This window comes from Engystomops pustulosus, chromosome 5, assembly GCF_040894005.1.
Source record: "Engystomops pustulosus chromosome 5, aEngPut4.maternal, whole genome shotgun sequence".
Lineage (NCBI taxonomy): Eukaryota > Metazoa > Chordata > Amphibia > Anura > Leptodactylidae > Engystomops > Engystomops pustulosus.
The window spans coordinates 209,714,763-209,740,013 of NC_092415.1; the positions used below are offsets into that span (position 1 = coordinate 209,714,763).

The following is a 25,251-nucleotide window of genomic DNA, read 5'->3' on the forward strand; positions in this document are numbered from 1 at the left end:
GCCCTGTACCCTGGGTGTGTATCCTGTGCCCTATACCCTGGGTGTGTATCCTGTGCCCTGGGTGTGTATCCTGTGCTCTGTGCCCTGTACCCTGGGTGTGTATCCGGTGCCCTGTACCCTGGGTGTGTATCTGGTGCCCTGTACCCTGGGTATGTATCCGGTGCCCTGTACCCTGGGTGTGTGTCCTGTGCCCTGTACCCTGGGTGTGTGTCCTGTGCCCTGTACCTTGGGTGTGTATTCGGTGCCCTGAGTGTGTATCCTGTGCCCTGGGTGTGTATCCTGTGCCCTGTACCCTGGGTGTGTGTGCTGTATCCTGTACCCTGGGTGTGTATCCTGTGCCCTGTACCCTGGGTGTGTGTGCTGTATCCTGTACCCTGGGTGTGTATCCTGTGCCCTGTACCTGGGTGTGTATCCTGTACCCTGGGTGTGTATCCTGTGCTCTGTGCCCTGGTTGTGTGTCCTGTGCCCTGTACCCTGGGTGTGTATCCTGTACCCTGGGTGTGCATCCTGTGCCCTGGGTGTGTATCCTGTGCCCTGTACCCTGGGTGTGTATCCTGTGCCCTGTACCCTGGGTGTGTGTGCTGTATCCTGTACCCTGGGTGTGTATCCTGTGCCCTGTACCCTGGGTGTGTATCCTGTACCCTGGGTGTGTATCCTGTGCCCTGTACCCTGGGTGTGTATCCTGTGCCCTGTACCCTGGGTGTGTGTGCTGTATCCTGTACCCTGGGTGTGTATCCTGTACCCTGGGTGTGTATCCTGTGCCCTGTACCTTGGGTGTGTATCCTGTGCCCTGTACCCTGGGTGTGTATCCTGTGCCCTGTACCCTGGGTGTGTATCCTGTGCCCTGTACCCTGGGTGTGTATCCTGTGCCCTGGGTGTGTATCCTGTGCCCTGTACCCTGGGTGTGTATCCTGTGCCCTGTACCCTGGGTGTGTGTGCGGTATCCTGTACCCTGGGTGTGTGTGCTGTATCCTGTACCCTGGGTGTGTGTGCTGTATCCTGTACCCTGGGTGTGTATCCTGTACCCTGGGTGTGTATCCTGTGCCCTGTACCTTGGGTGTGTATTCTGTGCCCTGAGTGTGTATCCTGTACCTGGGTGTGTATCCTGTGCTCTGTGCCCTGGGTGTGTATCCTGTGCCCTGTACCCTGGGTGTGTATCCTGTGCCCTGTACCCTGGGTGTGTATCCTGTGCCCTGTACCCTGGGTGTGTATCCTGTACCCTGGGTGTGTATCCTGTGCCCTGGGTGTGTATCCTGTGCCCTGTACCCTGGGTGTGTATCCTGTGCCCTGTACCCTGGGTGTGTATCCTGTGCCCTGTACCCTGGGTGTGTATCCTGTGCCCTGTACCCTGGGTGTGTATCCTGTACCCTGGGTGTGTATCCTGTGCCCTGTACCCTGGGTGTGTATCCTGTGCCCTGTACCCTGGGTGTGTGTGCTGTATCCTGTACCCTGGGTGTGTGTGCTGTATCCTGTACCCTGGGTGTGTATCCTGTACCCTGGGTGTGTATCCTGTGCCCTGTACCTTGGGTGTGTATTCTGTGCCCTGAGTGTGTATCCTGTACCTGGGTGTGTATCCTGTGCCCTGTGCCCTGGGTGTGTATCCTGTGCCCTGTACCCTGGGTGTGTATCCTGTGCCCTGTACCCTGGGTGTGTATCCTGTGCCCTGTACCCTGGGTGTGTATCCTGTGCCCTGTACCCTGGGTGTGTATCCTGTGCCCTATACCCTGGGTGTGTATCCTGTGCCCTGGGTGTGTATCCTGTGCTCTGTGCCCTGTACCCTGGGTGTGTATCCGGTGCCCTGTACCCTGGGTGTGTATCTGGTGCCCTGTACCCTGGGTATGTATCCGGTGCCCTGTACCCTGGGTGTGTGTCCTGTGCCCTGTACCCTGGGTGTGTGTCCTGTGCCCTGTACCTTGGGTGTGTATTCGGTGCCCTGAGTGTGTATCCTGTGCCTTGGGTGTGTATCCTGTGCCCTGTACCCTGGGTGAGTATCCTGTGCCCTGTACCCTGGGTGTGTATCCTGTGCCCTGTACCCTGGGTGTGTATTCTGTGCCCTGTGTGTGTATCCTGTGCCCTGTACCCTGGGTGTGTATCCTGTGCCCTGGGTGTGTACCCTGTGCCCTGTGTGTGTATCCTGTGCCCTGTACCCTGGGTGTGTATCCTGTGCCCTGTACCCTGGGTGTGTATCCTGTGCCCTGTACCCTGGGTGTGAATCCTGTGCCCTGTACCCTGGGTGTGAATCCTGTGCCCTGTACCCTGGGTGTGAATCCTGTGCCCTGTACCCTGGGTGTGTATCCTGTGCCCTGTACCCTGGGTGTGTATCCTGTGCCCTATACCCTGGGTGTGTATCCTGTGCCCTGTACCCTGGGTGTGTATCCTGTGCCCTGTACCCTGGGTGTGTATCCTGTGCCCTGTACCCTGGGTGTGTATCCTGTGCCCTGTACCCTGGGTGTGTATCCTGTGCCCCGGGTGTGTATCCTGTGCCCTGTACCCTGGGTGTGTATCCGGTGCCCTGTACCCTGGGTGTGTATCCGGTGCCCTGTACCCTGGGTGTGTATCCGGTGCCCTGTACCCTGGGTGTGTATCCGGTGCCCTGTGCCCTGGGTGTGTATCCTGTGCCCTGTACCCTGGGTGTGTATCCTGTACCCTGGGTGTGTATCCGGTGCCCTGTACCCTGGGTGTGTATCCTGTGCCCTGTACCCTGGGTGTGTATCCTGTGCTCTGTGCCCTGGGTGTGTGTCCTGTGCCCTGTACCCTGGGTGTGTATCCTGTGCCCTGAGTGTGTATCATGTGCCCTGTACCTGGGTGTGTATCCGGTGCCCTGTACCCTGGGTGTGTATCCGGTGCCCTGAGTGTGTATCCTGTACCCTGGGTGTGTATCCTGTGCCCTGTACCCTGGGTGTGTATCCTGTACCCTGGGTGTGTATCTGGTGCCCTGTACCCTGGGTGTGTATCCTGTGCCCTGTACCCTGGGTGTGTATCCTGTGCTCTGTGCCCTGGGTGTGTGTCCTGTGCCCTGTACCCTGGGTGTGTGTCCTGTGCCCTGTACCCTGGGTGTGTGTCCTGTGCCCTGTACCCTGGGTGTGTATCCTGTGCCCTGTACCTGGGTGTGTATCCGGTGCCCTGTACCCTGGGTGTGTATCCGGTGCCCTGTACCCTGGGTGTGTATCCTGTGCCCTGTACCCTGGGTGTGTATCCTGTGCCCTGTACCCTGGGTGTGTATCCTGTGCCCTGTACCTTGGGTGTGTATTCTGTGCCCTGAGTGTGTATCCTGTGCCCTGGGTGTGTATTCTGTGCCCTGTACCCTGGGTGTGTATCCTGTGCCCTGTACCCTGGGTGTGTATCCTGTGCCCTGTACCCTGGGTGTGTGTCCTGTACCCTGGGTGTGTATCCTGTGCCCTGTACCCTGGGTGTGTATCCTGTGCCCTGTACCCTGGGTGTGTATCCTGTGCCCTGTACCCTGGGTGTGAATCCTGTGCCCTGTACCCTGGGTGTGTATCCTGTGCCCTGGGTGTGTATCCTGTGCCCTGTACCCTGGGTGTGTATCCTGTGCCCTGGGTGTGTATCCTGTGCCCTGTACCCTGGGTGTGTATCCTGTGCCCTGGGTGTGTATCCTGTGCCCTGTACCCTGGGTGTGTATCCTGTGCCCCGGGTGTGTATCCTGTGCCCTGTACCCTGGGTGTGTATCCTGTACCCTGTACCCTGGGTGTGAATCCTGTGCCCTGTACCCTGGGTGTGTATCCTGTGCCCTGTACCCTGGGTGTGTATCCTGTGCCCTGTACCCTGGGTGTGAATCCTGTGCCCTGTACCCTGGGTGTGTATCCTGTGCCCTGGGTGTGTATCCTGTGCCCTGTACCCTGGGTGTGTATCCGGTGCCCTGTGCCCTGGGTGTGTATCCTGTGCCCTGTACCCTGGGTGTGTATCCTGTGCCCTGGGTGTGTATCCTGTGCCCTGTACCCTGGGTGTGTATCCTGTGCCCTGGGTGTGTATCCTGTGCCCTGTACCCTGGGTGTGTATCCGGTGCCCTGTGCCCTGGGTGTGTATCCTGTGCCCTGTACCCTGGGTGTGTATCCTGTGCCCTGGGTGTGTATCCGGTGCCCTGTGCCCTGGGTGTGTATCCTGTGCCCTGTACCCTGGGTGTGTATCCTGTGCCCTGTACCCTGGGTGTGTGCCCTGTACTCTGGGTGTGTATCCTGTGCCCTGGGTGTGTATCCTGTACCCTGGGTGTGTATCCTGTGCCCTGTACCCTGGGTGTGTATCCTGTGCCCTGTACCCTGGGTGTGTATCCTGTGCCCTGTACCCTGGGTGTGTGTCCTGTGCCCTGTACCCTGGGTGTGTATCCTGTGCCCTGTACCCTGGGTGTGTATCCTGTGCCCTGTACCCTGGGTGTGTGTCCTGTGCCCTGTACCCTGGGTGTGTATCCTGTGTCCTGTACCCTGGGTGTGTATGCTGTGCCCTGTGCCCTGGGTGTGTATCCTGTACCCTGGGTGTGTATTCTGTGCCCTGGGTGTGTGTCCTGTACCCTGGGTGTGTGTCCTGTACCCTGGGTGTGTGTCCTGTACCCTGGGTGTGTGTCCTGTGCCCTGTACCCTGGGTGTGTATCCTGTACCCTGTACCCTGGGTGTGTGTCCTGTACCCTGGGTGTGTATCCTGTGCCCTGTACCCTGGGTGTGTATCCTGTGCCCTGTACCCTGGGTGTGTGTCCTGTACCCTGTACCCTGGGTGTGTATCCGGTGCCCTGGGTGTGTATCCGGTGCCCTGTACCCTGGGTGTGTATCCTGTACCCTGTACCCTGGGTGTGTGTCCTGTGCCCTGTACCCTGGGTGTGTATCCTGTGCCCTGTACCCTGGGTGTGTATCCTGTGCCCTGTACCCTGGGTGTGTGTCCTGTACCCTGGGTGTGTATCCTGTGCCCAGTACCCTGGGTGTGTATCCTGTACCCTGTACCCTGGGTGTGCGTCCTGTGCCCTGTACCCTGGGTGTGTATCCTGTACCCTGTACCCTGGGTGTGTGTCCTGTACTCTGGGTGTGTATCCTGTGCCCTGTACCCTGGGTGTGTATCCTGTGCCCTGTACCCTGGGTGTGTGTCCTGCACCCTGTACCCTGGGAGTGTATCCGGTGCCCTGGGTGTGTATCCGGTGCCCTGTACCCTGGGTGTGTATCCTGTACCCTGGGTGTGTGTCCTGTGCCCTGTACCCTGGGTGTGTATCCTGTGCCCTGTACCCTGGGTGTGTATCCTGTGCCCTGTACCCTGGGTGTGTATCCTGTACCCTGGGTGTGTGTCCTGTACCCTGTACCCTGGGTGTGTATCCGGTGCCCTGGGTGTGTACCGGTGCCCTGTACCCTGGGTGTGTATCCTGTACCCTGGGTGTGTGTCCTGTGCCCTGTACCCTGGGTGTGTATCCTGTGCCCTGTACCCTGGGTGTGTATCCTGTGCCCTGTACCCTGGGTGTGTATCCTGTACCCTGGGTGTGTATCCTGTACCCTGTACCTTGGGTGTGTATCCTGTGCCCTGTACCCTGGGTGTGTGTGCTGTATCCTGTACCCTGGGTGTGTATCCTGTACCCTGGGTGTGTATCCTGTGCCCTGTACCTTGGGTGTGTATTCTGTGCCCTGAGTGTGTATCCTGTACCTGGGTGTGTATCCTGTGCTCTGTGCCCTGGGTGTGTATCCTGTGCCCTGTACCCTGGGTGTGTATCCTGTGCCCTGTACCCTGGGTGTGTATCCTGTGCCCTGTACCCTGGGTGTGTATCCTGTGCCCTGTACCCTGGGTGTGTATCCTGTGCCCTATACCCTGGGTGTGTATCCTGTGCCCTGGGTGTGTATCCTGTGCTCTGTGCCCTGTACCCTGGGTGTGTATCCGGTGCCCTGTACCCTGGGTGTGTATCCGGTGCCCTGTACCCTGGGTATGTATCCGGTGCCCTGTACCCTGGGTGTGTGTCCTATGCCCTGTACCTTGGGTGTGTATTCGGTGCCCTGAGTGTGTATCCTGTGCCCTGTGCCCTGGGTGTGTATCCTGTGCCCTGTACCCTGGGTGTGTATCCTGTGCCCTGGGTGTGTATCCTGTGCCCTGTACCCTGGGTGTGTGTCCTGTGCCCTGTACCCTGGGTGTGTATCCTGTGCCCTGGGAGTGTATCCTGTGCCCTGTACCCTGGGTGTGTGTCCTGTGCCCTGTACCCTGGCTGTGTATCCTGTGCCCTGTACCCTGGGTGTGTGTGCTGTAACCTGGGTGTGTATTCTGTGCCCTGTGTCCTGTGTGTGTATCCTGTGCCCTGTACCCTGGGTGTCTATCCTGTGCCCTGGGTGTGTACCCTGTGCCCTGTGTGTGTATCCTGTGCCCTGTACCCTGGTTGTGTATCCTGTGCCCTGTACCCTGGGTGTGTATCCTGTGCCCTGTACCCTGGGTGTGAATCCTGTGCCCTGTACCCTGGGTGTGAATCCTGTGCCCTGTACCCTGGGTGTGTATCCTGTGCCCTGTACCCTGGGTGTGTATCCTGTGCCCTGTACCCTGGGTGTGTATCCTGTGCCCTGTACCCTGGGTGTGAATCCTGTGCCCTGTACCCTGGGTGTGAATCCTGTGCCCTGTACCCTGGGTGTGTATCCTGTGCCCTGTACCCTGGGTGTGTATCCTGTGCCCTGTACCCTGGGTGTGTGTCCTGTGCCCTGTACCCTGGGTGTGTATCCTGTGTCCTGTACCCTGGGTGTGTATCCTGTGCCCTGTAACCTGCGTGTGTATCCTGTGCCCTGTACCCTGGGTGTGTATCCTGTGCCCCGGGTGTGTATCCTGTGCCCTGTACCCTGGGTGTGTATCTGGTGCCCTGTACCCTGGGTGTGTATCCGGTGCCCTGTACCCTGGGTGTGTATCCTGTGCCCTGTACCCTGGGTGTGTATCCTGTGCCCTGTACCCTGGGTGTGTATCCTGTGCCCTGTACCTTGGGTGTGTATTCTGTGCCCTGAGTGTGTATCCTGTGCCCTGGGTGTGTATTCTGTGCCCTGTACCCTGGGTGTGTATCCTGTGCCCTGGGTGTGTATCCTGTGCCCTGTACCCTGGGTGTGTATCCTGTGCCCCGGGTGTGTATCCTGTGCCCTGTACCCTGGGTGTGTATCCTGTGCCCTGTACCCTGGGTGTGAATCCTGTGCCCTGTACCCTGGGTGTGTATCCTGTGCCCTGGGTGTGTATCCTGTGCCCTGTACCCTGGGTGTGTATCCTGTGCCCTGGGTGTGTATCCTGTGCCCTGTACCCTGGGTGTGTATCCTGTGCCCTGTACCCTGGGTGTGTATCCTGTGCCCTGTACCCTGGGTGTGTGTGCTGTACCCTGGGTGTGTATTCTGTGCCCTGTGTCCTGTGTGTGTATCCTGTGCCCTGTACCCTGGGTGTCTATCCTGTGCCCTGGGTGTGTACCCTGTGCCCTGTGTGTGTATCCTGTGCCCTGTACCCTGGGTGTGTATCCTGTGCCCTGTACCCTGGGTGTGTATCCTGTGCCCTGTACCCTGGGTGTGAATCCTGTGCCCTGTACCCTGGGTGAGTATCCTGTGCCCTGTACCCTGGCTGTGTATCCTGTGCCCTGTACCCTGGGTGTGTATTCTGTGCCCTGTGTCCTGTGTGTGTATCCTGTGCCCTGTGTGTGTATCCTGTGCCCTGTACCCTGGGTGTGTATCCTGTGCCCTGTACCCTGGGTGTGTATCCTGTGCCCTGTACCCTGGGTGTGTATCCTGTGCCCTGTACCCTGGGTGTGTATCCTGTGCCCTGTACCCTGGGTGTGTATCCTGTGCCCTGTACCCTGGGTGTGAATCCTGTGCCCTGTACCCTGGGTGTGTATCCTGTGCCCTGTACCCTGGGTGTGTATCCTGTGCCCTGTACCCTGGGTGTGTATCCTGTGCCCTGTACCCTGGGTGTGAATCCTGTGCCCTGTACCCTGGGTGTGTATCCTGTGCCCTGTACCCTGGGTGTGTGTCCTGTGCCCTGTACCCTGGGTGTGTATCCTGTGTCCTGTACCCTGGGTGTGTATCCTGTGCCCTGTACCCTGGGTGTGTATCCTGTGCCCTGTACCCTGGGTGTGTATCCGGTGCCCTGTACCCTGGGTGTGTATCCTGTGCCCTGTACCCTGGGTGTGTATCCTGTGCCCTGTACCCTGGGTGTGTATCCTGTGCCCTGTACCTTGGGTGTGTATTCTGTGCCCTGAGTGTGTATCCTGTGCCCTGGGTGTGTATTCTGTGCCCTGTACCCTGGGTGTGTATCCTGTGCCCTGGGTGTGTATCCTGTGCCCTGTACCCTGGGTGTGTATCCTGTGCCCTGTACCTTGGGTGTGTATCCTGTGCCCTGTACCCTGGGTGTGTATCCTGTGCCCTGTACCCTGGGTGTGAATCCTGTGCCCTGTACCCTGGGTGTGTATCCTGTGCCCTGGGTGTGTATCCTGTGCCCTGTACCCTGGGTGTGTATCCTGTGCCCTGTACCCTGGGTGTGAATCCTGTGCCCTGTACCCTGGGTGTGAATCCTGTGCCCTGTACCCTGGGTGTGTATCCTGTGCCCTGGGTGTGTATCCTGTGCCCTGTACCCTGGGTGTGTATCCTGTGCCCTGTACCCTGGGTGTGTATCCTGTGCCCTGTACCCTGGGTGTGTGTCCTGTGCCCTGTACCCTGGGTGTGTATCCTGTGTCCTGTACCCTGGGTGTGTATCCTGTGTCCTGTACCCTGGGTGTGTATCCTGTGCCCTGTACCCTGGGTGTGTATCCTGTGCCCTGTACCCTGGGTGTGTATCCTGTGCCCTGTACCCTGGGTGTGTGTCCTGTGCCCTGTACCCTGGGTGTGTATCCTGTGTCCTGTACCCTGGGTGTGTATCCTGTGTCCTGTACCCTGGGTGTGTATCCTGTGCCCTGTACCCTGGGTGTGTATCCTGTGCCCTGTACCCTGGGTGTGTGTCCTGTGCCCTGTACCCTGGGTGTGTATCCTGTGTCCTGTACCCTGGGTGTGTATCCTGTGCCCTGTACCCTGGGTGTGTATCCTGTGCCCTGTACCCTGGGTGTGTATCCTGTGCCCTGTACCCTGGGTGTGTATTCTGTGCCCTGGGTGTGTGTCCTGTACCCTGGGTGTGTGTCCTGTGCCCTGTACCCTGGGTGTGTGTCCTGTACCCTGGGTGTGTGTCCTGTGCCCTGTACCCTGGGTGTGTATCCTGTACCCAGGGTGTGTGTCCTGTGCCCTGTACCCTGGGTGTGTATCCTGTGCCCTGTACCCTGGGTGTGTATCCTGTGCCCTGTACCCTGGGTGTGTGTCCTGTACCCTGTACCCTGGGTGTGTGTCCTGTACCCTGTACCCTGGGTGTGTATCTGGTGCCCTGGGTGTGTATCCGGTGCCCTGTACCCTGGGTGTGTATCCTGTACCCTGGGTGTGTGTCCTGTGCCCTGTACCCTGGGTGTGTATCCTGTGCCCTGTACCCTGGGTGTGTATCCTGTGCCCTGTACCCTGGGTGTGTATCCTGTACCCTGGGTGTGTGTCCTGTACCCTGTACCCTGGGTGTGTGTCCTGTACCCTGTACCCTGGGTGTGTATCCGGTGCCCTGGGTGTGTATCCGGTGCCCTGTACCCTGGGTGTGTATCCTGTGCCCTGTACCCTGGGTGTGTGTCCTGTGCCCTGTACCCTGGGTGTGTATCCTGTGCCCTGTGCCCTGGGTGTGTGTCCTGTGCCCTGTACCCTGGGTGTGTGTCCTGTGCCCTGTACCCTGGGTGTGTATCCTGTGCCCTGTACCCTGGGTGTGTATCCGGTGCCCTGTACCCTGGGTGTGTATCCGGTGCCCTGTCCCCTGGGTGTGTATCCTGTGCCCTGTACCCTGGGTGTGTATCCTGTACCCTGGGTGTGTATCCTGCGCCCTGTACCCTGGGTGTGTATCCGTTGCCCTGTGCCCTGGGTGTCTTCCTGGGGTTGCGCCCTCTAGTGGAGCAGACATCATAATTACCTTCTTCTTGAAGTTGACAAAGTAATTGGCCTGATCGATGAAGAAGAATTCCAGGGCGGATCTCCGGAGATTATAGCGGCGCAGATGGACCTCCCGGAGCTGGGACAGGGGGCGCTTAAAGTCGTATCCGATACCTGGACACAGGAAACGTTACAATGAGGAATAATCGTGCGTTGCCTATCCAACATCTCTGCTTGCTGTCAGTGATCATGTGATCGTACCATGTGACCACTGGACAGGGCACAGATGTGATCAGTTACTATTAGCCAAGAGTTGGCTGCAGAGCTTGCACTATAGGATGGTTGTCCTTACCTTCTTCAGTTTCTTCCTTCTCGCTGCTGAGGTCATAGAAGTAAATGTGCTGCGTGGTGACCTCCAGGCGCCCGGCGATGACCGCCATGATGGTGATGAGCTCACAGTCCTCCGAGATCACCAGCTTCTCCTTCTGACTCTGCTCCATTATCTCCACACTGCGGCAGAGGACACAGGCGTAACGAGGAGATTAGATTGTGAGCTCCTGGGGTCTGGGATGATGGGAGTGATACAATATGTGTGATAGGGAGATTAGATTGTCAGCTCCTGGGGTCAGTGTGATACATTGGGGCTCATTTAAAAAGCTTTGCGACGCACTTTTCAGACTGAACGTTCTTCATGGCCAAAACGTCTTGCACAGATATTTGTCTGCACTGGGATTGTGTCGCATGCCGTATATTAAATATGAACCACAAAAAAGAAGGTGAACTCCGGAGACCTGAGCGGGGAAGTGACACATGCAGGATATCGGGTGCAGGATCTTAGTGACTCCCCGCACAGCGCATTATACACGGACAATGCACTTACATGCACCAGGAAGAAGAAGGTGAACTCCGGGGACCTGAGCGGGGAAGTGACACATGCAGGATATCGGGTGCAGGATCTCAGTGACTCCCCGCACAGCGCATTATACACGGACAATGCACTTACATGCACCAGGAAGAAGAAAGTGAACTCCGGGGACCTGAGCGGGGAAGCGACACATGCAGGATATCGGGCACAGGATCTTAGTGACTCCCCGCACAGCGCATTATACACGGACAATGCACTTACATGCACCAGGAAGAAGAAGGTGTACTCCGGGGACCTGAGCGGGGAAGTGACACATGCAGGATATCGGATGCAGGATCTTAGCGACTCCCCGCACAGCGCATTATACACGGACAATGCACTTACATGCACCAGGAAGAAGAAGGTGAACTCCGGGGACCTGAGCGGGGAAGTGACACATGCAGGATATCGGGGCAGGATCTTAGTGACTCCCCGCACAGCGCATTATACACGGACAATGCACTTACATGCACCAGGAAGAAGAAGGTGAACTCCAGGGACCTGAGCAGGGAAGCTACACATGCAGGATATCAGAGCACGATCTTAGTGACTCCCCGCACAGCGCATTATACACGGACAATGCACTTACATGCACCAGGAAGAAGAAGGTGAACTCCGGGGACCTGAGCGGGGAAGCGACACATGCAGGATATCGGGCGCAGGATCTTAGTGACTCCCCGCACAGCGTATTATACACGAACAATGCACTTACATGCACCAGGAAGAAGAGGGTGAACTCCAGGGACCTGAGCGGGGAAGCGACACATGCAGGATATCGGGTGCAGGATCTTAGTGACTCCCCGCACAGCGCATTATACACGGACAATGCACTTACATGCACCAGGAAGAAGAAGGTGAACTCCAGGGACCTGAGCGGGGAAGCGACACATGCAGGATATCAGGCGCAGGATCTTAGTGACTCCCCGCACAGCGCATTATACACGGACAATGCACTTACATGCACCAGAAAGAAGAAGGTGAACTCCGGGGACCTGAGCGGGGAAGCGACACATGCAGGATATCAGGTGCACGATCTTAGTGACTCCCCGCACAGCGCATTATACACGGACAATGCACTTACATGCACCAGGAAGAAGAGGGTGAACTCCAGGGACCTGAGCGGGGAAGCGACACATGCAGGATATCGGGTGCAGGATCTTAGTGACTCCCCGCACAGCGCATTATACACGGACAATGCACTTACATGCACCAGGAAGAAGAAGGTGAACTCCGGGGACCTGAGCGGGGAAGCGACACATGCAGGATATCGGGCGCAGGATCTTAGTGACTCCCGGCACAGCGCATTATACACGGACAATGCACTTACATGCACCAGGAAGAAGAAGGTGAACTCCAGGGACCTGAGCGGGGAAGCGACACATGCAGGATATCAGGCGCAGGATCTTAGTGACTCCCCGCACAGCGCATTATACACGGACAATGCACTTACATGCACCAGGAAGAAGAAGGTGAACTCCGGGGACCTGAGCGGGGAAGCGACACATGCAGGATATCGGGCGCAGGATCTTAGTGACTCCCGGCACAGCGCATTATACACGGACAATGCACTTACATGCACCAGGAAGAAGAAGGTGAACTCCGGGGACCTGAGCGGGGAAGCGACACATGCAAAATATCGGGCGCAGGATCTTAGTGACTCCCCGCACAGCGCATTATACACGGACAATGCACTTACATGCACCAGGAAGAAGAAGGTGAACTCCGGAGACCTGAGCGGGGAAGCGTCACATGCAGGATATCGGGCGCAGGATCTTAGTGACTCCCCGCACAGCGCATTATACACAGACAATGCACTTACATGCACCAGGAAGAAGAAGGTGAACCCCGGGGACCTGAGCGGGGAAGCGACACATGCAGGATATCGGGCGCAGGATCTTAGTGACTCCCCGCACAGCGCATTATACACGGACAATGCACTTACATGCACCAGGAAGAAGAAGGTGAACTCCGGGGACCTGAGCGGGGAAGTGACACGTGCAGGATATCGGGCGCAGGATCTTAGTGACTCCCCGCACAGCGCATTATACACGGACAATGCACTTACATGCACCAGGAAGAAGGTGAACCCCGGGGACCTGAGCGGGGAAGCGACACATGCAGGATATCGGGCGCAGGATCTTAGTGACTCCCCGCACAGCGCATTATACAAGGACAATTCACTTACATGCACCAGGAAGAAGGTGAACTCCGGGGACCTGAGCGGGGAAGCGACACATGCAGGATATCGGGGCAGGATCTTAGTGACTCCCCGCACAGCGCATTATACACGGACAATGCACTTACATGCACCAGGAGGAAGAAGGTGAACTCCGGGACCTGAGCGGGGAAGCGACACATGCAGGATATCGGGTGCACGATCTTAGTGACTCCCCGCACAGCGCATTATACACGGACAATGCACTTACATGCACCAGGAAGAAGAAGGTGAACTCCGGGGACCTGAGCGGGGAAGCGACACATGCAGGATATCGGGCGCAGGATCTTAGTGACTCTCCGCACAGCGCATTATACACGGACAATGCACTTACATGCACCAGGAAGAAGAAGGTGAACTCCGGGGACCTGAGCGGGGAAGAGACACATGCAGGATATCGGGCGCACGATCTTAGTGACTCCCCGCACAGCGCATTATACACGGACAATGCACTTACATGCACCAGGAAGAAGAAGGTGAACTCCAGGGACCTGAGCGGGGAAGCGACACATGCAGGATATCGGGCGCATGATCTTAGTGACTCCCCGCACAGCGCATTATACACGGACAATGCACTTACATGCACCGGGAGGAAGAAGAAGGTGAACTCCAGGGACCTGAGCGGGGAAGCGACACATGCAGGATATCATGCGCAGGATCTTAGTGACTCCCCGCAAAGCGCATTATACACGGACAATGCACTTACATGCACCAGGAGGAAGAAGGTGAACTCCAAGGACCTGAGCGGGGAAGCGACACATGCAGGATATCAGGCGCAGGATCTTTGTGACTCCCCGCACAGCACATTATACACGGACAATGCACTTACATGCACCAGGAAGAAGAAGGTGAACTCCAGGGACCTGAGCGGGGAAGTGACACATGCAGGATATCGGGTGCAGGATCTTAGTGACTCCCCGCACAGCGCATTATACACGGACAATGCACTTACATGCACCAGGAGGAAGAAGGTGAACTCCAGGGACCTGAGCGGGGAAGTGACACATGCAGGATATCGGGCGCAGGATCTTAGTGACTCCCTGCACAGCGCATTATACACGGACAATGCACTTACATGCACCAGGAAGAAGAAGGTGAACTCCAGGGACCTGAGCGGGGAAGCCACACATGCAGGATATTGGGCGCATGATCTTAGTGACTCCCTGCACAGCGCATTATACACGAACAATGCACTTACATGCACCAGGAAGAAGAAGGAGAACTCCGGGGACCTGAGCGGGGAAGTGACACATGTAGGATATCGGGCGCAGGATCTGAGTGACTCCCCGCACAGCACATTATACACGGACAATGCACTTACATGCACCAGGAAGAAGAAGGAGAACTCCGGGGACCTGAGCGGGGAAGCGACACATGCAGGATATCGGATGCACGACCCTAGTGACTCCCCGCACAGCGCATTATACACGGACAATGCACTTACATGCACCAGGAAGAAGAAGGTGAACTCCAGGGACCTGAGCGGGGAAGCCACACATGCAGGATATTGGGCGCATGATCTTAGTGACTCCCTGCACAGCGCATTATACACAAACAATGCACTTACATGCACCAGGAAGAAGAAGGAGAACTCCGGGGACCTGAGCGGGGAAGTGACACATGTAGGATATCGGGCGCAGGATCTGAGTGACTCCCCGCACAGCACATTATACACGGACAATGCACTTACATGCACCAGGAAGAAGAAGGAGAACTCCGGGGACCTGAGCGGGGAAGTGACACATGTAGGATATCGGGCGCAGGATCTGAGTGACTCCCCGCACAGCACATTATACACGGACAATGCACTTACATGCACCAGGAAGAAGAAGGTGAACTCCGGGGACCTGAGCGGGGAAGTGACACATACAGGATATCGGGCGCAGGATCTTAGTGACTCCCCGCACAGCGCATTATACACGGACAATGCACTTACATGCACCAGGAAGAAGAAGGTGAACTCCAGGGACCTGAGCGGGGAAGCGACACATGCAGGATATCGGGCGCAGGATCTTAGTGACTCCCCGCACAGCACATTATACACGGACAATGCACTTACATGCACCAGGAAGAAGAAGGAGAACTCCGGGGACCTGAGCGGGGAAGCGACACATGCAGGATATCGGATGCACGACCCTAGTGACTCCCCGCACAGCGCATTATACACGGACAATGCACTTACATGCACCAGGAAGAAGAAGGGAACTCCGGGGACCTGAGCGGGGAAGTGACACATGCAGGATATCGGGCGCAGGATCTTAGTGACTCCCCGCACAGCGCATTATACACGGACAATGTAAAGTGTCTGAATTTGTAAGTAAATGAGCCCCATTGTGTCCCTGTACTGCGCTGTGATATATGTTGGCGCCATCTGCTGGGTGCGTCTGCTATGACTCACTGGTAGATATTCTGCAGATCCTCTTCTCCCAGTTGGTCATCTTCTTGTTCGTTGACTTTTGCCTCCTTTGCCACGGCGAGGGGGAGGGCATCTGGTGGCGCCTGGCTGGGGTCAGTACCTGAGGGAGGAAGCAGATCCTATAACGCTGACCCCACGACCCCCCATACAGGCTGCCGGTTCCCGCGGTGCTCTCACCTAGGTTATCTCGGAGGGCGCTGGCCTCGCTGTGGGCATCAAACTGGTAATTGGGCACCAACTTCAGCCTCATCCGGGAGTAAGTCTCAGCACCGGACAACTTCCACCTCACCTCTGCCGGGGTCCTATAAGACGGGAGAGGGGTTACTGACGCCTGGAGACCCCTCACTATGGGCCGAGACCCCTCACTACGGGCCGAGACCCCTCACTACGGGACGAGACCCCTCACTACGGGACGAGACCCCTCATTACGGGACGAGACCCCTCACTACGGGACGAGACCCCTCACTACGGGACGATACCCCTCACTACGGGACGAGACCCATCACTGCGGGACGAGATCCCTCACTGCGGGACGAGACCCCTTACTGCGGGACGAGACCCCTCACCATGGGCCGGGACCCCTCACCATGGGACGAGACCCCTCACCATGGGACGAGACCCCTCACCATGGGACGAGACCCCTCACTACTGGCCGAGACCCCTCTCTAAGGAACGAGACCCCTCACTATGGGCCGAGACCCCTCACTACGGGCAGAGATCCCTCACTACGGGCCGAGACCCCTCTCTGTGGGACGAGACCCCTCTCTGTGGGACGAGACCCCTCACTGTGGGACGAGACCCCTCACTACGGGCCGAGACCTCTCACTACGGGCCGAGACCTCTCACTACGGGCCGACACCCCTCACTACGGGCCGAGACCTCTCACTACGGGCCGACACCCCTCACTACGGGCCGAGATCCCTCACTACGGGCCGAGACCCCTCTCTGTGGGACAAGACCCCTCACTGTGGGATGAGACCCCTCACTGTGGGACAAGACCCCTCACTGTGGGACGAGACCCCTCACTGTGGGACAAGACCCCTCACTGTGGGACAAGACCCCTCACTGTGGGCCGGGACCCCTCACTAAGGCCAATACCCCTCACCATGGGCAGAGACCCCTCACTATGGGCAGAGACCCCTCACTATGGGCAGAGACCCCTCACTATGGGCAGAGACCCCTCACTATGGGCAGAGACCCCTCACTATGGGCAGAGACCCCTCACTATGGGCAGAGACCCCTCACTATGGGCAGAGACCCCTCACTAAGGCCAAGACCCCTCACCACGGGCCAGGACCCCTCACCACGGGGCAGAGACCCCTCACCATGGGCAGAGACCCCTCACTACGGGCCAGGACCCCTCACTACGGGCCAGGACCCCTCACTACGGACCCTCCGCATGCCCCGGGCACTCACCGGTCGGCCCAGGCTCCGCGGGGGCTGCTCAGGAGGCGCAGGAGGGACCTCCACTGGCGCAGGACCGCGTTATGGTGGCTGCTGATCTGCTTCAGGACGCTGTTATAGCGCTGGTTCTCCAAGCGGATCCTCTTCAGAACCGGCTCCAGTACCAGCTCCTGCGCAGGAACAGGGAACTAACTACACACCAAAACTACAGGACCCCACACAACAAACTTTCTCTGCATGTGACTGGAGAACTGTGAGTGCAGCTCCGGATGTGACTGGAGAACTGTGAGTGCAGCTCCGGATGTGACTGGAGAACTGTGATTGCAGCTCCGGATGTGACTGGAGAACTGTGAATGCAGCTCTGGATGTGACTGGAGAACTGTGAATGCAGCTCTGGATGTGACTGGAGAATTGTAATTGCAGCTCCGGATGTGAATGGAGAATTGTGATTGCAGCTCCGGATGTGACTGGAGAACAGTGAATGCAGCTCCGGATGTGACTGGAGAATTGTGATTGCAGCTCTGGATGTGAGCGTAGGATTGTGAATGCAGCTCTGGATGTGAGCGTAGGATTGTGAATGCAGCTCCGGATGTGAGCGTAGGATTGTGAATGCAGCTCCGGATGTGAGCGTAGGATTGTGAATGCAGCTCCGGATGTGAGCGTAGGATTGTGAATGCAGCTCCGGATGTGACTGGTGTAGTGTGTAACGTGTGAGACTTACCTGGAATTTGCTGCGGCTCTCGCCCTTCTCGCTCTCGCGTCTCAGGGAGCTGCTCATGAGGGCGTCGTAGCAGGAGTTCCAGAAGCAGGACATGTGCTGGTGGCTCCTGCTGAACGTGCTCCTCTCTAGGGTCTCCATGATGGGCAGGACCTGGGGGGAGGGAGAAGCTGGGGTCAGAGGGGACAGTATGGCCGCCCTCCGCAGGCTCCTCTGGGGTCCGCCGTCTCATCTATGGGGGGATTATTGGCTCTGGAGACACAATGACTCCACAAACGTAATAAATTATAAAGATGAGAAATTCTCTCCAGAACCTGATCCAAGGAACAAAAATATCAGACACCTCAACTAACAGGGGTCACCCCAGTAACCATCACCCTAGATGCCCCGACAACCACAGTACAGCAATACATAGCACCCCTGCACCAAATACTGGAGACCCCAGAGCGGACAGCAGCGGAGACCCCAGAGCGGATAACAGCGGAGACCCCAGAGCGGACAACAGCGGAGACCCCAGAGAGGACAACAGCGGAGACCCCAGAGAGGACAACAGCGGAGACCCCAGAGCGGATAACAGCGGAGACCCCAGAGCGGATAATAGCGGAGACCCCAGAGTGGACAACAGCGGAGACCCCAGAGCGGATAATACCGGAAACCCCAGAGCGGATAATAGCAGAGACCCCAGAGCGGATAATAGCAGAGACCCCAGAGCGGATAATAGCAGAGACCCCAGAGCAGATAATAGCGGAGACCCCAGAGCAGATAATAGCGGAGACCCCAGAGCAGATAATAGCGGAGACCCCAGAGCGGATAATAGCAGAGACCCCAGAGCAGATAATAGCGGAGACCCCAGAGCAGATAATAGCAGAGACCCCAGAGCAGATAATAGCAGAGACCCCAGAGCGGATAATAGCAGAGACCCCAGAGCGGATAATAGCAGAGACCCCAGAGCAGATAATAGCAGAGACCCCAGAGCAGATAATAGCAGAGACCCCAGAGCAGATAATAGCAGAGACCCCAGAGCGGATAATAGCAGAGACCCCAGAGCGGATAATAGCAGAGACCCTAGAGCGGATAATAGCAGAGACCCCAGAGCAGATAATAGCAGAGACCCCAGAGCAGATAATAGCAGAGACCCCAGAGCGGATAATAGCAGAGACCCCAGAGCGGATAATAGCAGAGACCCCAGAGCGGATAATAGCAGAGACCCCAGAGCGGATAATAGCAGAGACCCCAGAGCGGATAATAGCAGAGACCCCAGAGCAGATAATAGCAGAGACCCCAGAGCAGATAATAGCAGAGACCCCAGAGCAGATAATAGCAGAGACCCCAGAGCGGATAATAGCAGAGACCCCAGAGCAGATAATAGCAGAGACCCCAGAGCAGATAATAGCAGAGACCCCAGAGCAGATAATAGCAGAGACCCCAGAGCAGATAATAGCAGAGACCCCAGAGCAGATAATAGCAGAGACCCCAGAGCGGATAATAGCAGAGACCCCAGAGCGGATAATAGCAGAGACCCCAGAGCAGATAATAGCAGAGACCCCAGAGCGGATAATAGCAGAGACCCCAGAGCAGATAATAGCAGAGACACCAGAGCACCGCACACTGCAGCTTCTCTTCTCCTCCCTGCACCGCACACTGCAGCTTCTCCTCCCTGCACTGCACACTGCAGCTTCTCCTCTCCTCCTCCCTGCACCGCACACTGCAGCTTCTCCTCTCCTCCTCCCTGCACCGCACACTGCAGCTTCTCCTCCCTGCACTGCACACTGCAGCTTCTCATCTCCTCCTCCCTGCACCGCACACTGCAGCTTCTCCTCTCCTCCTCCCTGCACTGCACACTGCAGCTTCTCCTCCCTGCACCGCACACTGCAGCTTCTCTTCTCCTCCCTGCACCGCACACTGCAGCTTCTCCTCTCCTCCTCCCTGCACCGCACACTGCAGCTTCTCCTCTCCTCCCTGCACCGCACGCTGCAGCTTCTCCTCTCCTCCCTGCACCGCACACTGCAGCTTCTCCTCCCTGCACCGCACGCTGCAGCTTCTCCTCTCCTCCCTGCACCGCACGCTGCAGCTTCTCCTCCTCCCTGCACCACACACTGCAGCTTCTCCTCTCCTCCCTGCACCACACACTGCAGCTTCTCCTCTCCTCCCTGCACCGCACGCTGCAGCCTCTCCTCTCCTCCCTGCACCGCACACTGCAGCTTCTCCTCTCCTCCCTGCACCACACACTGCAGCTTCTCCTCTCCTCCTCCCTGCACCGCACACTGCAGCTTCTCCTCTCCTCCCTGCACCGCACACTGCAGCTTCTCCTCTCCTCCCTGCACCGCACACTGCAGCTTCTCCTCTCCTCCTCCCTGCACCGCACACTGCCGCTCCTCCTCCCTGCACCGCACACTGCAGCTTCTCCTCTCCTCCCTGCACCGCACACTGCAGCTTCTCCTCTCCTCCCTGCACCGCACACTGCAGCTTCTCCTCCCTGCACCGCACGCTGCAGCTTCTCCTCTCCTCCCTGCACCGCACGCTGCAGCTTCTCCTCCTCCCTGCACCACACACTGCAGCTTCTCCTCTCCTCCCTGCACCACACACTGCAGCTTCTCCTCTCCTCCCTGCACCGCACACTGCAGCTTCTCCTCTCCTCCCTGCACCGCACACTGCAGCTTCTCCTCTCCTCCCTGCACCGCACACTGCAGCTTCTCCTCTCCTCCCTGCACCGCACACTGCAGCTTCTCCTCTCCTCCTCCCTGCACCGCACACTGCAGCTTCTCCTCTCCTCCCTGCACCGCACACTGCAGCTTCTCCTCTCCTCCCTGCACCACACACTGCAGCTTCTCCTCTCCTCCTCCCTGCACCACACACTGCAGCTTCTCCTCTCCTCCTCCCTGCACCACACACTGCAGCTTTTCCTTTCCTCCTCCCTGCACACTGCAGCTTCTCCTCTCCTCCCTGCACCGCACACTGCAGCTTCTCCTCTCCTCCCTGCACCGCACACTGCAGCTTCTCCTCCCTGCACCGCACACTGCAGCTTCTCTTCTCCTCCCTGCACCGCACACTGCAGCTTCTCCTCCCTGCACTGCACACTGCAGCTTCTCCTCTCCTCCTCCCTGCACCGCACACTGCAGCTTCTCCTCTCCTCCCTGCACCGCACACTGCAGCTTCTCCTCTCCTCCTCCCTGCACCGCACACTGCAGCTTCTCCTCCCTGCACTGCACACTGCAGCTTCTCATCTCCTCCTCCCTGCACCGCACACTGCAGCTTCTCCTCTCCTCCTCCCTGCACTGCACACTGCAGCTTCTCCTCCCTGCACCGCACACTGCAGCTTCTCTTCTCCTCCCTGCACCGCACACTGCAGCTTCTCCTCTCCTCCTCCCTGCACCGCACACTGCAGCTTCTCCTCTCCTCCCTGCACCGCACGCTGCAGCTTCTCCTCTCCTCCCTGCACCGCACACTGCAGCTTCTCCTCCCTGCACCGCACGCTGCAGCTTCTCCTCTCCTCCCTGCACCGCACGCTGCAGCTTCTCCTCCTCCCTGCACCACACACTGCAGCTTCTCCTCTCCTCCCTGCACCGCACACTGCAGCTTCTCCTCTCCTCCCTGCACCGCACACTCCAGCTTCTCCTCCCTGCACCGCACACTCCAGCTTCTCCTCCCTGCACCGCACACTCCAGCTTCTCCTCTCCTCCCTGCACCGCACACTCCAGCTTCTCCTCCCTGCACCGCACACTCCAGCTTCTCCTCCCTGCACCGCACACTGCAGCTTCTCCTCTCCTCCCTGCACCGCACACTGCAGCCTCTCCTCTCTTCCCTGCACCGCACACTGCAGCTTCTCCTCTCCTCCTCCCTGCACCACACACTGCAGCTTCTCCTCTCCTCCCTGCACCATACACTGCAGCTTCTCCTCTCCTCCTCCCTGCACCGCACACTGCAGCATCTCCTCTCTTCCCTGCACCGCACTCTGCAGCTTCTCCTCTCCTCCTCCCTGCACCGCACACTGCAGCCTCTCCTCCCTGCACCGCACACTGCAGCTTCTCCTCCCTGCACCGCACACTGCAGCTTCTCCTCCCTGCACCGCACACTGCAGCTTCTCCTCCCTGCACCGCACACTGCAGCTTCTCCTCCCTGCACCGCACACTCCAGCTTCTCCTCCCTGCACCGCACACTCCAGCTTCTCCCCCCTGCACCGCACACTCCAGCTTCTCCTCCCTGCACCGCACACTCCAGCTTCTCCTCCCTGCACCGCACACTCCAGCTTCTCCTCCCTGCACCGCACACTCCAGCTTCTCCTCCCTGCACCGCACACTCCAGCTTCTCCTCCCTGCACCGCACACTCCAGCTTCTCCTCCCTGCACCGCACACTCCAGCTTCTCCTCCCTGCACCGCACACTCCAGCTTCTCCTCTCCTCCTCCCTGCACCGCACACTGCAGCTTCTCCTCTCCTCCCTGCACCGCACACTGCAGCTTCTCCTCCCTGCACCGCACACTCCAGCTTCTCCTCCCTGCACCGCACACTCCAGCTTCTCCTCCCTGCACCGCACACTCCAGCTTCTCCTCTCCTCCTCCCTGCACCGCACACTGCAGCTTCTCCTCTCCTCCCTGCACCGCACACTGCAGCTTCTCCTCTCCTCCCTGCACCGCACACTGCAGCTTCTTCTCTCCTCCCTGCACCGCACACTGCAGCTTCTCCTCCCTGCACCGCACACTGCAGCTTCTTCAGACTTGCAGATGCTTCCACTCACATACAACAAGCAGAGATCTTACCATTGTTGGGTTTCTCACCTGCTCCTCTATGAAGAGCTTCCACTCGGCCGTAGTGCAGAATGTCCTGAGGTCGTCGTGGAAGGTGGGGCTCCCGTTGGTGGGGGGCAGTGAGGGCAGGTGCTGCTGGAGCAGGAGGCAGTGGTAGCATTGGTCCATGATGGTGCGGATGATGGGCACCAGGCTGAGGAAGGTCTCTGACCGGGCACTCAGAGAGTTCAGGAGCGGGACCTGGAGACTCCCAAGTAAGAAACAAGCCTCCTCCTTCTTCAGGGCTGGAGCGTTCTTCAGGATCTCATGCAGCTTTGAAGAAGCCAATAAGTGCATCTGGTGAGAGGAATCACAGGTCAGCACCAATGACCCCCAGGTCACAGGTCACTGCATTGGGGGTGTTCTCACCTGTTGGTCATCCAGCTTGATGAACCCCACAATGATCCGGAGACCGATCTGCGCCATCTCCTTCAGGTCCTGCGACCCGTTCACCAAGTAATTCCAGACATCCAGCTTTTCCAGTAAGTTAGTGACCCCTTCAAATATCTAATGAGTGGGAAGGGGGCAAAGATTATTAACACATTAATAACCAGGGGCAGCAGATTATGCACAGAGCACCAGGAAAGTCCCCAACTATATGGTGAACCTGTCCATATTCTATCATACCTACTACTCCCATCATCTGCCATTACTGCCCCCAGTCCTCTCCAACCTGCAGTCATCAGTTATTATGATACTACAACTCCCAGCATGCACATGCGACATGGACTGTAACGTGAAGAGCCCGACCCGGCGCTCACCTTCTCACTCCACAGAATTTCATTGTTGTCGCCTTCGGAGAAGAGGAAATCTTGGAGGAGTCGCAGCAGCTTGAGGACATTGTGGCCGAGACCGGGGGAAGATGACGACTCCTTAATATCCGTCAGCGCAGATTCCAACATCATCTCCAAGAGGCTGCGGAGAGACGAGGAGACGAGGCTGGTGAGGGTCTGTCACACGTGCCGCAGCCTCATGCACCGCACTCTCACTCACTGACCTCCTTTTGATCTCATCCGGGGGTCTCACCAGCTCACAGGCCGATCCCAGCTTGGTGAGGACAGAGAAGACTTGACCCCGCTCCTTCCAGGCCGCGTCCTCCTGACCTTCCACCCCCCTCCAGGTGATGGAGAAGATGATGTTGGTGAGAAGATTGCACAGTTCTTCCTCAGGAGTCTGCTGGAAAGAAACAATGGATTACACAGAAGAGATGGCTCCGGGTGTGATGTGGCAGGTGAGGGTGGCTCCGGGAGGGACGCGGCAGGTGAGGGGGGCTCCGGGTGTGATGTGGCAGGTGAGGGGGGCTCCGGGAGGGACGCGGCAGGCGAGGGGGGCTCCGGGAGGGACGCGGCAGGCGAGGGGGGCTCCGGGAGGGACGCGGCAGGCGAGGGGGGCTCTGGGAAGGACGCGGCAGGCGAGGGGGGCTCCGGGAGGGACGCGGCAGGCGAGGGGGGCTCCGGGAGGGACGCGGCAGGCGAGGGGGGCTCCGGGAGGGACGCGGCAGGTGGTGGGGGAATCGGCTCCGCGGGCCAGGTAGAGGGCGCCACGCGGTGCGGGCCAGGTAGAGGGCGCCAGGCGGGGCGCAGCAGGTAGAGGGCGCCACGTGGGACGCAGCAGGTAAAGGGCACCACGCGGGACGCAGCAGGTAGGGGGAACTTCTGGAATGAGCTTTCTTGCCTGGGGGTTACTGGTGTTGGAGATGGTGTCACTGGGCAGCGTCTCCTGGTAGCTGCTCTCATCCAGGACATTGGAGAGGCTGGAGCTCTTCCTGGTCCTCATCCCGGGGAAGGGTTTGAAGGTCTCCAGGGGTGAGGGGGTTCCCGGCTGGCTCACTGGTGTCTGGTTCCCACTCTCCACAGTCATGGCAGAACTGGCGCTTCCCAAATCCAAACGCAGATCAAATGGAGACATGGAGTAGGGGGAGAGGGGCTGGTAGACGTTGTCATAGGGGGGTCCGTCTTCAGACCCCGACCCGTCAATGATGTTGGAAGACGAGTGACTTGCTTGGTCTGAGGAATCAAAGGACTTGAAATTGTAAGTGTGAAATGTCTTCTCCCTGGCAGCCGGCGATATGGACTGATCAGAGAACCCTTCGGAGAAGTCCAGGTCCGGGGCCTCAAAGTTCTGGAGGACGGAATCGGGATCCGCCTGATCTACTGACTCCCCGTCCTTACTGCTGCCCATCCTCTTCAGAGGACACACACAGCCCCCGTACATGGGGCTGCTCAGGCTCCTGGGCCTGGACTCGTACGACTCCTTGATGTAGAGTTTGGTCAGGATATCCTGCCATCCCATCTGCTTGGCGATCTGCCGGACGATGTCTTGTTGGGAGTAGATGAGGTGGAAGAGCTGTGGGAGAGACCGCAACGTACGGTATCAGGTGCGGCCGAGACCTGGAGCCATGTGGTCATTGGACTAACCAATCGTGTGACTTATTACTAACCTTACGGCAAACATCGAGCTTCACCGGGAGCTCCGCCCTGTGCGACAGGTAAACCACGGAGAGCAGATCCTTATAGTTAGGAGTCACATCTACAGACACGGAACATCTAATATATCATCCACAAAACATCTGGAGTAAAGTAACAATCCTGGAACAAGGAAACTTACCGGAGCCCAGGACCTGCTCAGAGAGGCAGCGGATGAGGAGCATGGACACCGGGACATCGCTCAGGAAGGAGACCAGACCCTGGTAACCGAGGTCCTTCAGCTTCAGCCGATGCTTCATGCGCTCCGCCACCTTCTCATACTTTACCAGCTTATACAGGACCTGCAGAAGGAAGACGCATCAGGGACGCCCCATGTGCTCAAGGTCCCGCTCCCCGGCGTCACAAGGTCCCGCTCCTCGGCGTCACAAGGTCCCGCTCCCCGGCGTCACAAGGTCCCGCTCCCCGGCGTCACAGGGTC

At 58.2% G+C, this 25,251-nt stretch overlaps 1 protein-coding gene across 2 annotated transcripts in view; it reads right to left on the reverse strand.

The window, feature by feature from the left end:
* Positions 1–25,251, reverse strand: part of NBEAL2 (neurobeachin like 2) — a 142,620-nt gene that overhangs the window by 11,109 nt on the left and 106,260 nt on the right. For both annotated transcript variants that reach the window (XM_072154529.1, XM_072154528.1), the window contains 13 exons: positions 24,955–25,114; positions 24,788–24,876; positions 24,022–24,693; positions 23,345–23,520; positions 23,109–23,262; positions 22,717–22,854; positions 22,339–22,644; positions 17,569–17,718; positions 16,860–17,017; positions 15,621–15,745; positions 15,426–15,543; positions 10,261–10,418; positions 9,949–10,082 (listed from right to left, as the gene is read on the reverse strand). In XM_072154529.1, coding sequence (XP_072010630.1) covers positions 9,949–10,082; positions 10,261–10,418; positions 15,426–15,543; positions 15,621–15,745; positions 16,860–17,017; positions 17,569–17,718; positions 22,339–22,644; positions 22,717–22,854; positions 23,109–23,262; positions 23,345–23,520; positions 24,022–24,693; positions 24,788–24,876; positions 24,955–25,114 — 2,538 coding nt within the window. The remainder of the gene's footprint in view (positions 1–9,948; positions 10,083–10,260; positions 10,419–15,425; positions 15,544–15,620; positions 15,746–16,859; positions 17,018–17,568; positions 17,719–22,338; positions 22,645–22,716; positions 22,855–23,108; positions 23,263–23,344; positions 23,521–24,021; positions 24,694–24,787; positions 24,877–24,954; positions 25,115–25,251) is intronic.